Raw genomic sequence first — 16078 nt, forward strand, 5'->3', positions numbered from 1 at the left:
TCCTGCAGTGGCACTTCTTGGGCAGTAAATTTTCTGAATTTGTGTAGGTCTTAAAATGCTTTGCTCTGCTCATTGGCTGTGAGTGATCATGGTCATGTTAGGAGGTAAATGGTGCCAAAGCTGTGTTGTGTGGGCTAGAGCCATGGTGACTGGGGGGGTGGAGAGATACAAAGGGCCCCGACGGGAATGGATATGAGGGAGAGGGAGATGTCTGTGTGAGGGGCAGATGCAAGCCACAGCTGGAGGTGGGGGAAGGGATTCTGAAAAGAAAGGTTGTGGTTGAAAAGGGAGCAAATTCCAGCAAGGCCGGGGACCAGGTGAGGTGGGTGGGCGCTCCTAAAGGACACAGGCAGGGCATGGGAAGGAGGCAGTGGAGGGAAGAGGGAGTGCCAGTATTCTGGTGAAGTGATGCCCGTGCTGACTCCAAAACAACAGTGATACAGAAAAGTAGAAAACAGAAAAGACCATCTGAGCCAAAAACAAGGTGAATATTTCTGTGGTCTAGCAATGGGGCAAAGATGCAAAATGGTGAGCGTGGCTGAAGCCAAAAGCTTTGGGCTCCAGTCCAGAAATGGAGTGGCTACAGGCTGTTAGGGTCTGTGGAGGAGACTGGAAGCCCTGTCCACAAGGCCGGACCGAAACGGCTCGCTGCAGGGAGGGAGCTGGACTGAACTTGGCCTGCACCCTGGCCGGACAAGAGGGCTCTGCTAAAACTTGGGCCCAGAAAGGCAGCAGGAGAACTTGGATTGGGGGATCCCTTGCCACCAGTAACTAGCAAGCAGCTCAGTTGACTGCCTGTCCAGTCTGATATCCCCAGATCACCAAGTACCAGGAGGCCTGGTGCTAGAACAAGGGCCAGAGGAGTGGGTTAGCTGGATGGAGTCAACTGCTAAACCCATTTGTGGACTGTGAGGATAGAAGAAATTCAATGCTAAGAAAGACTGCAAACAACATCAAAATAAATTCACCCCAGATAAAATTTATTTTATGGAATGGCCTGATAAGAGACTTGATGTATGTTTCTATGCTCAAAGAGAGAAAATACATTTTACTAAAACAGAGCAACAAATGTTTTTTATTTTTAAAGAGAAGGGAAAGGGGGAGAAAGAAACATCAATTGGTTGTCTCACGCACCCCTACCAGGGGTGGAACCTGCAACCCAGGCTGTGCCCTGACTGGGAATCAAGCCAGTGACCTTTTGCTTTGCACATGATGCCCAACCAACTGAGTCACACTGGTCAGGGCAAGAGCAAGAGATTTTTTAGACAAAAGCAGTAGCACGTTGAAGCTCACTAGTGCTAACTGTTAGTTCACTGGTGGCTCAAAACTGGGCCATGCTAGGAGTATTTACACACCACAGAGGTCAGCAGATGCTACAAATCAGAGGGGGGTTTTTTGTTTTTGGATGGGGCAGTTTACCAGCATACCATTGGGCAGAAATAAAACAGGATTGGAAATTCTAGAAATGACGAAGGTAGGCCCTGGCCACATGACTCGGTTGGAGCGTCATCCCCTACCCAAAAGATTGGGGGTTCGATCCCTGTTCAGGGCACATAGAGAGGCAACCAGTCAGTGTTTCTCACATTGATGATTCTCCCTTCCTCTGAAATCAATGAATATAACCTTGGGTGAGGAGTAAAAAAAAAAAAAAGAAAGAAAAAGGTAGTCATAGAAATAAACTCAATGAGAATCACAGATTTCAATCATAATATCCTTGATTTAAGGACAAGAATAAAATAAATTTCAGTAGATTCACACAATAAAACTATTTCTTGCTCCCATAAAGTCTAAAGTGAATGTGTTTGGTTCACTTTACTGGACACTTTTCTCCCCGACTCTTTCCATTTAAAAATAATAATTTTTTAGACTTTATTTTTTAGAACAGTTTTAAATTTACATAAAAATTGAGATGATAGTACAGAGGGTTCCCATATATCCCCCTGCACCCAGTCTCCCCTAGTGTTATTTAGCATGATACATTTATTAATGAGCTGATACTGGTACATACTCAGATTTCCCCAGTTTTCCCCTACAGTCTTCTATTTCAGGGACTCGTTCAGGACACCATATTACATTTAGTTGTCACGTAGGAACTTCCTTAGATTCCTCTGAGCAGTGACAGTTCCTTGTACTTTCCTGGTCATTGATGACCTCGACAATTTTGAAGAACATGGGTCAGCTATTCTGAAGGATGCTCCTCTCTTGGGGTTTCTCTGATGTTCTCATGATGGGACTGGGGTTATAGATTTAGGGGAGAAAAACCACAGAGGTGCAGTTCTATTTTCATCACATCACATCAAAGGCACATATGGTCAATGTAACATCCGTGTCCTCAGGGTCAACAGTGTCATCGAAGTCACTGATGTTGACCTCGATGACCTGGTTGAGGCAGTGTTTGTCAGGTTTCTTTCTTCCCCCCTTGCATACTTTACTCTTTGGAGGGAAGTCACTGTGCACAGTGCACATCTAAGGAGTGGGCCTCTTGCTCCTCCTCCTTGAGGGTGGAGTAGCTACACAAATCATTTGGAATTCTGGATGGAAAATTGGTCTCACAAGTATAGAATGGCGATGTTAAGACTGACCACTTGGTTAAGGTGACTGATATTTTTAAAAAATAATATGCTCAAGTCTTAAAATTTAGTTATTTCACTTATAGCAAAGAAAGCTTAGATCCCAGACTGTCCCCTTAAGTGGTCTTTAGCGTGATATTTCATGAAGACAGGTTCGCAGGAAGAGCTGTGGGGACACAGCTTGGGAGACAGGAACATCGGTTCAAGGGCATCTGGCTTTCTTTTCCTTCTGTGGGGTCCCTTTGCCAATTTCATGACAAATTACAGATTAAAAAAATTGCCAAAGGCCTTCCATAACTGACTCTATATTATAATGAATTGTTTGAATTATTTTCGTTATGAATGTGTATTGTTTTTCATTAAAGAAAGAAAAGACAGTTATAGGGAGGACTGAACTCAGATCCATCTGAATGCAGACAGGCACCGTACGGTCCTCCCACTTCACCACGCCTCCTCCCTGGAGAGAAGCCGTGCTGCCCGAAAGCCTGCACTGTTCTCAAGAGCATCGCCCCCCGTTAGAGGGAAGGTGTGAATTCTGTACTCTCAGAGGGACCAGCTGGTCATGATACCCACGGCGCAGCAAGCATGGGGGGAGGTGGCATTTTCTTGCGTTTATGTGGGTTAGTTGTCACCCGGGCAAGGCTTGCTGCAGAAGCTGTGATTTTTCTGGGAAGGGCAGTGAGAAGGAACATTGATTCCTAATTCACACTCAGACAGCAATAATTTGATTCTTAGAGTAGCTTTAGGATTTTACCTTTCCCCTCACCTTAGCAAGGAATGATTTCTTACCTTGCCAAACATGCCACAGGAAGCAGTTCCTTGTCTGCAGAACGGCAGGCTGCAGCGGTCCCTGGGGTGGGGAAAGTACTCCACCGCCTCCTTCCCTTCCCCTGGCATCCAGCCAGCATGCCAGCCCCGGTGTATCTTCACCCACCCCTTCCAAAGAGCCCTCTGTTGTAGACTGTATTACTGTAGACTGTACTACCCAACATGGCACCAGACGGAGGCATGGCCATGGGACTTCTCTGATATCAAGAAATTGGAACCTGACAGAAACTATAGGAGCCAGCGTGTGGCTCACCAGATTCTCTTCCCCTTCCCCCGAGGCCACAGATCCACCACAGATGGTGCCAGTGTCCACCTGGGTCCCTGAGTGACCATGATGAGCACAGCCCCTTGATGAAAACGTGACGCGAGAGTAAAAATGTACTGTTATTTTAAGCCCCTGGGAGCTTGAAGGGTGCTTAGTAATATAACCTAGCTTATCGTTAACCCACCCCACAGGCCATGGAATGGCTGCTTTCCTGCCCAGCAACCCTAATGCCCGCCCAGATGGTAGGTAAGCCACATCCCATACACGTACGCAAAATTCCCAAGCAGCTTCTCGATTCACTATTTCGGAAGAGAGAACAGCCTTCAATTCTCAGTGATTTAAAGAGCCTCCTCATTGACAGAGAGGGGTTAAGTAAGCAACCACAAAAAAACAACTGTGTGGAGAGAGGCAGAGGGAATCAAAGAAGATGTCTGCTAATTAGATGCTTTACCATCACACTTAACTTTCCCTCTCATGACCTCGCTATCATTCATGAAATAGGGAAGGAATAAAAAAGGTATAAACTCACCTGGACACATAAAATGAGAGCAGTTACATCAGAAGGGGAGATTTAACAAAATATTTGAAATAAACAAAAAAAGATGAAAAACCTCCCTTTTTTTAGCAATATGGGAAACTATAGAGCATGAAAAAAAATGTGAATCCAAAAACCAACTACAAAGCTGATATACAAGGATATATGTGATCTGTTTGAAGATGTCAAAGACCTACCATTTTTGGGATTTTATTTTTTGCATTTAGTTGATTCATGATTCATTCGGCATTTTGGTGAATGATTTAAGGTAGGCATCTAATTTTATCTTTTTCCAAATGGTTGTCTAATTATTTCAATAAAATTTATTTAAACGTCTATCTTTTCTTAAGTGATTCAAGAGGCCATCTTTATTATAAACTAAATTTCCATATGGACTTGGGTCTAGTCAATCAGACTAATGAAACTTAATAGAGTATCCAGAAATAGACTCAAGTGAATATGGAAAGTCAGGATAGTGGTCACCTTCAGGGAAGGAAGGGGTTGTCCTTGGCAAGGAAGACGCAGTGGGGAGGCCTCTGGTCTGCTCGCACACCCTGGGTGGTGGTTACATGTGTGCTCATACTAAAACAATTCATTAAGGAATCTTCATACTGTTGCCATAGGGCTGTACCAGTTTGCTTTCCCACTGATAGTGCACACAGGCGCCCCTTTCTCCACATTCTTGCCAGCACTTATCTTTAATCTTTTTGATGATAGCCATCATCGTAAATCTGTTTTTGATTCGCATCTCCCTGATGATTAGTGATGCTGAGCACCTTTTAATGTACCTGTTGGCCATTTGAATATCTTCTTTGGAGAAATCAGATCCTCTGCTATTTTAAAATAGATTTGTTTTCTTTTTCTTTTTGCTGTTGACTTGTAGGAGTTTCTTCTTATATATTTTGAATATTAACCCCTTATCAAATATGTGATTTGTAAATACTTTCTCTCATTCCATAGGTTGTGTTTCCATTTCGTTGACTGTTTCTTTTGCTGTGCAGGAGCTTTTTAGTTTGATAGTCCCACCTGTTTATTTTTGCTTGTACTTTATGTATCATATCCATAAAATCATTGCCAGATCAATGTCAAGGGGCTTTTCTCTGTTTTTTTTTTCTAGTAGTTTTGTGCTTTCAGGCCTTACATTTACCTCTTTAATACATTTGGAGTTAATTTTTGTGAGTGATGTAAGATAGGGGTCCAGCTTCATGGTTTTGCATATTAATTTAGAATTACCATATGACCCAACAATTTCACTTCTGGTACATGTCTGAAGGAAATTAAATCACTGTCTCAAAGAGATATTGGTACATCCATGTTCGTTGCAGCATTATTACATGGAAGACATGGAAACAACCTAAGCATCCACCAATGAATGAATAAAGAAAATGTAGAGACATTTTTTTTTTCAGCAAAAAGAAGGAAATCCTGTCATTTGGATTGACCGTAAGGGTATTATGCTAAGTGAAATAAATCACACAGAGAAAGACAAATACTGGATGATCTTGTATGTGGAATCTAAAAAAAATGAATGAACTCACAGAAACAAGAGCGCTGACTGGGCTTGCCAGAGACAGAGATTGGTGGGGGGATGAAGGCGGTCAAAAGGTACGAACTTCTAATTATAAGATAAATGACTATAGTTAACAATATTTGCAAATACAGTTAACAAATAATTTCCTATATTTGGAAGTTGCTAAGAGAGATTTTATTTTTTTGTACTGTTTATTCTCTTACAGTTGTCCCAATTTTTTTCTTTTACCCCCTCCACCCAGCCCACCCCTCTCCCCCACAGTCAATCCCCTCTCGGTTGTCCACATCCATGAGCCATTCATACATGTCCTTTGACTAATCCTTTCCCCTTCTTCCCTCTATTCCCCACCTCACTTCTTCCCTTCTACAACTCTCAATCTGTTCCATGTTTCCACGTCTCTAGTTTTATTTTTCATGTTAGTTTATTTTGTTCATTAGATTCCAGTTCTAAATGAGGTCGTATGGTATTTGTCTTTTGCTGATTGGCTTATTTCACTTAGCATAATAGTCTCCAGTTCCATCCTTGCTGTCACAAAATGTAGGAATTCCTTTTCTCCTTTTTTTTTTAAAGATTTTATTTATTTATTTTTAGGCAGAGGGGAAAGGGAGGGAGAAAGAGAGGGAGAGAAACATCAATGTGTGGTTGCCTTTCACACACCCCTTACTGGGGACCTGGCCCACAACCCAGGCATGTGCGCTGACTGGGAATTGAATTGGTGACCCTTTGGTTTGCAGGCCAGCACTCAATCCACTGAGCCACAGCAGCCAGGGCAGAAATTCCTCCTTTCTTTCTGCTGTGTAGTATTACCACTGTGGTAAATGTACCACAGTTTTTTAAGGCACTCATTCACTGATGGGTACTTGGGCTTTTCAACACTTGGCTATTGCAAATAGCACCGTTGGGAACATGGGGGTGCATACGTTCTTTTGAACTGGTGTTTCACGATTCTTAGGGTATATTCCCAGCAGTGGAATTGCTGGGCCATAAGGCAGTTCCATTTTTAATTTTTTGAGGAGATTCCATACTGTTTCCCACAGTGGTTACACTAATCTGCATTCCCACCAACGGTGCGCTAGGGTTCCCTTTTCTCCACATCCTCACCAGCCCTTGTTGTTTGTTGATTTATTAATGATAGCTATTTTGGCAGGTATGAGGTGATATCTCATTGTGATTTGAATTTGCATCTCTCTGATGGCTGGTGATGTTGAGCATTTTTTCACATGTCCATGGGCCATTTGCATGTCCTCTTAGGAGAAGTGTCTATTGAGGTCCTTTGTCCATTTTTTAATTGGGTTGTTTGAGAGTAGATTTTAAAAGTTCTCCTTACACACAAAAAATTTAACTATATGAGGTGATGGAAGAGTTAACTAACATTATAGTAATTATTCTGTAATATATATACATATAAGATCACTATGTAGTATACTTTATATACTTACACAATATTACATGTCAATTATATTTCAATAAAGATGGCAAAATAAAAATCTAGCACTTCTAATTCTCCCATATAATATGTGCAACCACCTCTTTTTTCATTTTCTTCAGTCAATTTTGGTATCCTAATGGCAGTGGAAATTGTTCATTGTTTGCCTTTACCACAGAAATTATATACACATTTATATAATCCTGTCTATATCTATATCAATTATACATTATTCTATCTTTGCTGAATAAATTTCTAAAAAATAACAATTCATTAAGCTATATGTTTTTACTTATTTTATCTTACCCAAAGACTTTTTTTTCATTGCTTTTAGAGGGAAAGGGAGGGAAACATTGATGGGAGAGAACATCGATCAGTTGCCTCCCAGTTGCACCTAGACTGGGTATCAAACCCACAACGTAGGTATGTGCCCTGACTGGGCATTGAACCTGCAATCTTTTGGTTATGGGACAACACTCCAAACAAGCCATACGGGGCAGGGCTAAGCTATATGTTTTTGTATTTTGCATTTTAAAAATTAATTTTAATAATGCATTTATGATTTGGGCACCAATATTGTTGAGCACCTCTGCAGTGGTTGTCATCTGTAAGTCAGAGAAAAATGGGATCCCAGTAAAATAAAAGCCAGAAAGACATACCTAACTACCTGAGACAGGTAGGCACATTCACTGCAACCACAGTATGGTGATTAGAGTTTTGACTTAATGTGGACTTGGGACAGTGGTTCATTGACCATTCGGGTCCTTAGAAATGAAATATTGAATAGATGCTGGGCAGCCTACTAAGGTACCTAGTGTATGTAGAAGGGAAAATTTTAGTGGTGCTAAGAAACCTGAGTCACAATGATGGGGATTCACAGCTTCTTACCCAGTTCCCAGACCTAATTCAGGTCACATCTGAAGCCCCTTTTTCAAGGGAATTCCAAGGGTCTTAAGGAGTGACCCTCTAACATAGCTCAGAGGTGAGTCTATCCCCAAGCCTTTCCTGAAGGACCTGTTTCCCAGAGTGACAGAGCACTGGGGAAAAGGGAAACACCAGGACCTGAAGGAGTTATCAGGTACAGGCTCTCAGACCCAAGTGCCAGTGTGGTCCGCCAATCAGAGTCAGAGCTTATTATGGCAAGTGATAGCTGGAGCTCTGGTCGAAGTCCAATTAATGGCAGGTCTAATGAGACCATTGACCCACTTTAATGTAATTTCCTCAGTCCCGAAAAGGAAAAGAGATATTTTCTACCTGGCAAAATCCCCATACTGGCAACCTGACCTATGAAGTGAGGGTGATTATGATGGGATGGGCCAAAGAAGTCCCTGAAACTATCTCCAAGATAATCGGTCAAAAGTCAGTACCACATCTCCACAGGATCTGCAGAGATCGGTGCTGCCATCAAACCTGACCTATACAGCGTTGGGTGTTCTCTTCCTAGTCCCATTTACTCACCGTCTGAGTCATGGAGAATGACAGTATCTTACTGCAAATGTAATCAAGTTGTTAATGCCAACCTGTGGTTCCAGGTGTGGTATCTTTGCTGGATCAAAGCAACACAGTCCTTGGCCAACATAAAGGAGAAAAGCAAAAGACATGATTTGGTGGAGCTCTTGGTTTTGGAGGCAACAGATACATTAGGGAGTGCTGCTGCAACCAGTTATGATACATAAGGCAGCCAGCTTTGAGTAGGAGGCCTGGACAAAAATGGCTCTCAGCAGTCCAGGCTATGCCCACCCCATCCTGCCACCAGGCCTTATGACTCAGCCAACCCAATGCTACTGGAGTGTCTCTGACAACTCCAAACAGAACTACAGACCAGAGCGTTAGGGTTTTAGGTAAAGACCAATGCCCTCCTCCAACAAAAAGTATTCTTTTGAAAAGCAACTCTTTGGGCATTGGTAGAAACTGAACTGTGGGACACCAAGTGACTATAGATCCTAAGTGGTCCATCATAAGGTCCATGTTATCTGACCCGCCAAACTATAAAACTGGTTCAGTGGCATTCCATAACATAATGGAAGTAGGCTCGAGTGGGTCCAGATGGCCCCAGGAAATAACATGGACAGGTATCTCAGAAGCCTGTGGCACCTGCTCCTACCATACTGCTGACTTCCCGCCAACCCACACCTATGGTATCATGCGAGGTTCCCGAGAGCCTGGAAATGGAGGGGAAAGCCCCCATGCCAGTGCCTGCTGGATCTGCGTGCTATGCTGACCCCTGGCAGTAGACAGCCTCCTCCCTGCTTACTCATCTGGGTACCCTGAAGGACAGTGGTCAAGGACCACCCTCCCAAGGGCATAGCGAGTGGTCCAGGGTTGGGAGGCCTCATGTATAAGGGGAAGGTGTCGGGGAGCCAACCCAACCCCCACTCAAGCATGCCTCCAACAATCTTAGTCATTGCTCGGGCACAGCTCCCCAGTGAAACATTTCAAAACAGGCAAACGACTATACAATGTTTCTGTTCTTTTTAATTCAGAAAGAGAGAAAGGAAAGAAAATAAAAATACATTTGTTTAAATAACTATTGCAGAAAAGGAGATGTGGGCTGGATGCTGGGACCTAGCTCTTTCAGAACGGGGACTTATTAATGTTTTAAAACAAAAAAGAACAGAAAAAGAAATAAATTATTCTGCTCAATACTGTTTGGCATAATTCCATTGTTTTTTCATCTTCTAAACACTCAAAACAGCCTCTTCAGGAAGCACTGAGATGAGATGGGCAAGAGTGGCTGGTGCCTTGGCTCTCCAGAGTGGCAGGGGAGGCCCTGAGAGGCAATCCACCCGAGGCCACCCCCTAAATCCATCCCCATTCTTTATTCTACCTACTTTTGGAATTAGGAAGGTACAGACTCAAACTAAATTCTCAATATATTAACTTTTGGGGGTGTCCACTGCTCCGCTCCAACCCTCTTCTAATACCCTCCTGGTTACTGTTCCCTCAGCCAGCTGCAGGAACTACTCCAATGGCCAGGAGGCTGCTTGGTGGTACCAACTCACTAAGAAAAAGGGTGGTATGGTATTTGTGTTGTCACTGCTGGGCAGGGTGGGGGGTCCTCTTAGTGGTCTGGAAGCTTCACGGAAGCTTTTTTCCCCTCCTACACTTCTCCAACCTTGAAGGGTGAGAATACCATCAGCAGCTTCCTCTAGGAATTTAAGCTGGGTTCAGTCATGCAAGTAGCTTCCAGATGTAATCCCTGGTTGTTAGCTTCCCAGCCCATTCCCGAGCTGGAAATGGAGAGTGAGTTAGAGCAAGAAGGCAGTAGGTGAGCAGGAAGGACGGGACCCATGGGCCGGGGAGGAGGCATGCAGAGGGGCAAGTCTACTCCTCCCCAGCGAGGCTCCTGGCTATTTCCATGGCCAGTGCAGAATTTTTAAAGAATCTTTGTTGGTCAGCCATATCTGGGAATTTCAGGTTAACTAAATTATGAGCCCAAAGCAAATTGCACCCCCAAGCAAGAGGTTTCCTACTCCTCTTTGGGGTGGTGGGTGAAGAAGGTGCATGCACCAGGCAGCTGGGCTCCTCATCGCCAGCCTTTTCCCCCTACATGTATGCTCCCTCTTTTGAGCCAGCCAGACATGTGTGTTTGTGCGTGCATGTGTGTGTGTGTGTGAGACAGAGAGAAGGGGGGGAGATGGAGGAAGAAAAGCGAGAGATTGAATGAGAAAAGCAGCAGTGCCCCAATCAGTCCCAGGGCAAGATTTTTTTTTTCTTTTTTTCTTTTTCCAGAGCAAGTAGGCTGGTGTGGAGGCCCAGGGCCTAAGGAGAGACATTAAAGGTTGTAGCGAACAGTAGGGGCCAAGGATACATGTGAGAGAGAAGCACCTTACATTTGATGTGAGGGGGCTTCCTTGTCCCCTGCCCAGTTCTTTAAACCTATGCTCCAGAGTTAGGCCCTAGGCGAATTCTGCCCCCCCCACAAAAGGGTGAACACAATTCGTTTTCTAGTGAGACACTAAATGCCCTGGTCAGAAAGGCCATTCCATAGGGTGGCCAAAGACGGAGAAGGGGAGGTGGGAGGATGAGGGGACGCACGCGCCCTCTGGGTTCTCACTGCATTTCTTTGGTGGGTTAACACCCATCTCGGCCTGATAACAGAAATACGGGGTCTAAAACTCTTTCGGAGGCCTGGAGCATTTCGGGAGGGCTCTGGCTTTTCTCTGGGGTGAAAGAGCGCTTCCTAGAAACCACCTGGCCCGCTCCTCGGCGCCCCCTCGGCCACGAGGGACCCCGGGGAGGGGAAGCCGAGCCGCTGCCGCTCCCCTCTGTTTCCTTCTCGGCGTCCTTGGCGGGGGTCAGGCCCGCAAGTGACTGCAACAGCTCCAACCAAGCCTGAATAAAGTACTTAGAGGTCAGAAACCACCTCTACTCCTTAAAAAGCGTGAAACAAAATCCTACCCAAAAGCATAGGCGAGTGGGGTTTGAGAAGCCACCGGTTCGCCTCCAAAGGCCATTGATTGGAGGAGACGCCCGGCGGGCGCCGGAAATTGACTCAAGGAGCTGAGTCACATGATTGGTTAAGATAGGCTCCGCCTGACTGCAGCGTTGATTGGTGCCAGGCCCCCAGTGTCTCGTGATTGGCAGGGAACAGCCGGCGCTCGCTGTTCGGTCCAGACCGTGTCCTGGGACTGCTTGGAGACCATCGCGCCAGGCCGAGGATGCTGCCCTGGGGCTAGCCTTTAGTCCCCACCCGGAGTATGCACCGGCACTTGGCAGCTGGGCCGAAAGGGTCGCGGCCAGGCCTTTCTCAGTTGCCTCGGTAGACCTCGATCTTGCTGGCCTTGGCCAGCATATCGATGATGTGGGCCTCGAAGTCGGCGTCGTGCACACCGGTCTTCCGGAACTCACCCGCATACCGGTTATTCTCCCAGTAGTGGTGCCAGTTGCCCCGGCTGTCGGCCCCGAACCCATACACGTTCACCTGTAGGGGAGGACGGCGCAGGTCACTCCATGTAGAGGACCATGTTGGACAGGACACAGGAGAGCCTCGGGTGGTAATGGGGGAGAAAGGAGCTGCAGCGACCCGATGGCAACCCGGTGACAACCCGGGAGGCCGGCTGCTAATCCATCCCCAGAGCCAGCGTGGGAGGCACGGGAAGAGGGGACATCTGGACCTGGGCTAAGGACACTGACAAGAGGGAGAATGCTGCTCCTTTTCAGCTCTCCTTCTGCTCCTCTGATGGCTTCAAGAATAACGTCCCAGCTCAGGGCTAGTCCAACCCTTACTAACTTCCTCTTAAAAAAAAAAAAATAGTACTTTTATTTGTAAGCTGGTCAAGTACCCAATGCCATACGTTGAAGAATTTACTGGCAAAAGTGGGTGTGATGGGCTTGAGCACTGAAGTGCATGGCACAGTAGCCCTGCCCACTAGCAAGATTAGGTTCCTTGAATGACTTCCGTTTTTAACACACAAGATGGTAGGCCTGGGGACCGCAGCTATGGGAGGCAATCACACTATCTCCGTTCTATTTATATTTTTGGTTACTTTATGGCAAGTAATATCAATTATGGTAGTGGTAATACATTTCCTTCGTAAATAAATTTAACTTTTAAATGAAGTGATTCCAGATTTGGTAAAATCATTAAAGTGGTAGGTTTGGGAAATTCAGAGCTACACATTACTGCCTAGAAACTGGGAATCAAAGCCGCTTGGTTTCTGCCCACAGAAGCGCATCCCTCACGAGGCACCGCTAAGCCCTGAGAAGGGCTGCTTTCCTTCTGTGCCATGGGTCCCACTATTTTACCGCCAGACTGGGCTACCCACCTCATCACACACGTGCAGGGCAAAGAAGAGCACCAGCATCCCTGTAGAAGGGTACCGCCCGTGATGCTCTGTCCACCTGTCGTGGATATATTTGAAGAAGGCTGGGTTGTAGATCTGGACCTGGGTGAAGAAAATGTGACAGGCATATGAGGGGCTCCTGGGGTCCTAAGACTCAGGCTGGCCTCTGAACAGCTTCTGCCAGTTCCTCCATGCTTGCCTGTGGACCTGTTCATCTGTGTTCCCTGGTTCCTTGCAGCCTCTGCGGAGGTCAGGCATACCAATGGATGGGGACACTGAAGGTTCTGGAAGGGTACTAGCTGATGCCTGAGCAACAGGACCTGGCACACCAGGAGTCAGGTCTGCACTGTTTCTGCTGAAGCGGGGATAAAGAAGGGGGCGGAGGAGGGAGCTTACCTTTTCTTTGTCTACTCGAAGGAAGGACTTCACTGGGGCATAGGTGCTGCAAACAAGCAAACAAACAAAAAGTATTTAGATGGCCCTATGGGGCCCAGGGATGCCTTTCCTCCTGCTCAGGCCTGAGTGATGACGGCCTCACGACAGGCCGCCCTGCTTCCAGACTGCTCTCCCACACCACATCACTGCACTACCTCACTCGGAAACCTCCAATGGCTCCCTCGCCCTTCAGGATGAAATAAGGGTGTTTTAGACATGCATTGGGGCCTTCCATAAGCCAGCCCCAACTTTTCTTCCCTTAACTCTCAGCTGTGAATTCTCTACTTGAATTAGGCAATCACCTCAAACCCACCATATGTGTGCTCTTACTTGTGCCCACACCAACCTTCTCCCTACTCTCCATATTTGGCACAAATCCCTCCTTCTCTATTAGCCAGCCATGGCACCCATAACCCACACTCCCTTTTCTAAGAATATATGGGATTTATACTTGATAGCATTTATTTCAGCTTTTAAACATAAAGTCAGGACATGGGAACTTATACTTCAGTGTTTAAAAATACACAGGCAAAAGACGGAAACAATTGTCCATCATCAGATGAATGGATTAACAGAATATGGCATATCCATCCAAGGGAATACTATTCAGCCTTTATTATCATTCATATATATATATATATATATACACACACACATATTTTTTTTAAGAGGAAGAGAAACATCAATGTGCATTTGCGTCTTGAGTACCCCCTACTGGGGACCTGGCCTGCAACCCAGGCCTGTGCCCTGACTGGGAATCAAACCAGAGACCCCCTGGTTCATAGGCTGGCACTCAGTCCACTGGGTCACACCAGCCAGGGCACTAGTCAGCCTTTAAAATGAATGAAATACTGACACATGCTACAACATGGATGAAATTGAAAAACATTATTCTAAGTGAAATGTCAAATGTAAAAGGACACTGTATAATTCCACTTATATGAAGTACTTAGAATAGTCAAATTATAGAGACAGAAAGAACAGTGGTTATCTGGGGGTGGGGGGAAGAAGGAATGGAAAGTTATTACTTAATAGCTACAGAGTTTCCATTTGAGATGATGAAAAACTTCCTACAGATGAGTAGGGATGATGCTTGAAAAACAATGAAAATGTATTTAATGCTACTGAACTATACAGTTAAAACTGTAAATTTTGCCCTGGCTGGTATGGCTCAGTGGATTGAGCATCAGCCTGCAAACCAAAGGGTTGCTGGTTTGATTCCCAGTCAGGGATCATGCTGGGTTGTGGGCCAAGTTCCCAGTATGGGGGGTATGAGAAGCAACTACACATTGTTTCTCTCCCTCTCTTTGTCCCTCCCAACCTACCTGTCTAAAAATAAATAAATAAAATCTAAAAAAAAAACACCCTGTAAATTTTAAGTTACTTGCATTTTGCTGCATACACACAAAACCCATGGTGAGACAGAGGTGATTAGTGGCTGCCGTGGCGGGAAGTGTAGGAAGTGGGGGTGATGACTAAGGTGTACAGGGGTATCTTTAGGTCTTTAGATTTTTAGATTAAAGATTTTCATCTTTAGAATATGAAACTGTTCTAAAATTAATTGTGGTGATAGTCATACAACTCTAGACTAAAAACCATTGAATTGCACACTTTAAGTGTGTTAATTGTACAGTATGTGAATTATATATCTCAATAAAGCTGTTTAAAAAATACTTGGTTTAACTGAATTTTCCGAGATTCCTGGCCGTGACAGGGCAATAGGCCAGAAGGAAGTTCTCAGAAGGCAGAGCTGCCAGTCAGGGACCACCTCCTGGAAAGGAGACTAAAATGGGATTGTTCTTTCCTCACCTTTCCACCACCAATATGCTGGCTGTAGCCATGTAGGGACTGACAAAGAATATGCTCAGGCCTTAGCTAACGCCCGCCGTGGGGCCCTCTCTACTTCTGCCTCTCTCCTCATAAGCTCCCCATGGCCAAAATATTCAGTTAAAGGGATTCTAAGATCTAGTCCCGAGGAAGGCTCCTCCCAAGGTGGCCCCGTCACCCATACTGCACTCCCAGCCCACAGGGCGGCTCACAATCGGATCTGCCCCGTGGACAGGGCGCTGGCGATCCACAGCAGGTCCAGGGCCTTGAAGGGCACCAACACAAAGCTGACGTTCGCGGGCAGGTTCTTGGCGCTCTCGGGGTACATGAAATGGTGGGTGGTTCGGCTGCCAACATCCTGCTCAAAGCCCACAGTTGGCGCCTGATTCATTCTGTAGGGACAAGAGGTTGACGTGAGAAGAAACTGCCATAGAAACTGGTACACGATTTTTAGAGGACGACTTGGTGGTAGTCATCAAAAATATAAATGGATGTACACTTTGATCCAGCAATTCCATTTCCAGAAACCCAACCTATAAGATGGGTGTGTAAATGTGTAAAAACATGTGTACAAGGATATTCACTGAAATGTCACTTAGAATAGTGAAAAGTACAATCAATCAAACAATAAAGAACTGGTTAATATATTTTAGCCCAAATAATGGAATACAGCCATCAGAATGAATGAAATAGATTTACATGTACTGGTAAGAAATAAGTCCAAGAGCTACTCGGTGAAAAAACCAAGTAGTGTGAGGTATCCCACTTCTTTTCTTATAATATGTATTTCTTGAATACCTACTTTGTGCAGCAGGAGGGAGTTACAACCCAGAAAAGGGAAACTTAAAGCTAAATAGTATACTATTTTTCAATAA

At 45.1% G+C, this 16078-nt stretch overlaps 1 protein-coding gene across 1 annotated transcript in view; it reads right to left on the bottom strand.

The window, feature by feature from the left end:
• Positions 1-9612: 9612 nt before the first annotated feature.
• Positions 9613-16078, bottom strand: part of ST3GAL2 (ST3 beta-galactoside alpha-2,3-sialyltransferase 2) — a 42661-nt gene continuing 36195 nt past the window's right edge. The window contains exons 4-7 of the mRNA XM_054579201.1: positions 15416-15595; positions 13338-13383; positions 12924-13043; positions 9613-12079 (exon numbers count right to left, since the gene is read on the bottom strand). Of these exons, the coding sequence (XP_054435176.1) occupies positions 11906-12079; positions 12924-13043; positions 13338-13383; positions 15416-15595 (520 nt within the window). The 3' untranslated portion in view covers positions 9613-11905. The remainder of the gene's footprint in view (positions 12080-12923; positions 13044-13337; positions 13384-15415; positions 15596-16078) is intronic.

This window comes from Pteronotus mesoamericanus, unplaced genomic scaffold (genome assembly GCF_021234165.1).
Source record: "Pteronotus mesoamericanus isolate MK-2021 breed Mesoamerican mustached bat unplaced genomic scaffold, CSHL_Meso_final contig_52, whole genome shotgun sequence".
In the NCBI taxonomy this organism is placed as follows: Eukaryota; Metazoa; Chordata; class Mammalia; order Chiroptera; family Mormoopidae; genus Pteronotus; species Pteronotus mesoamericanus.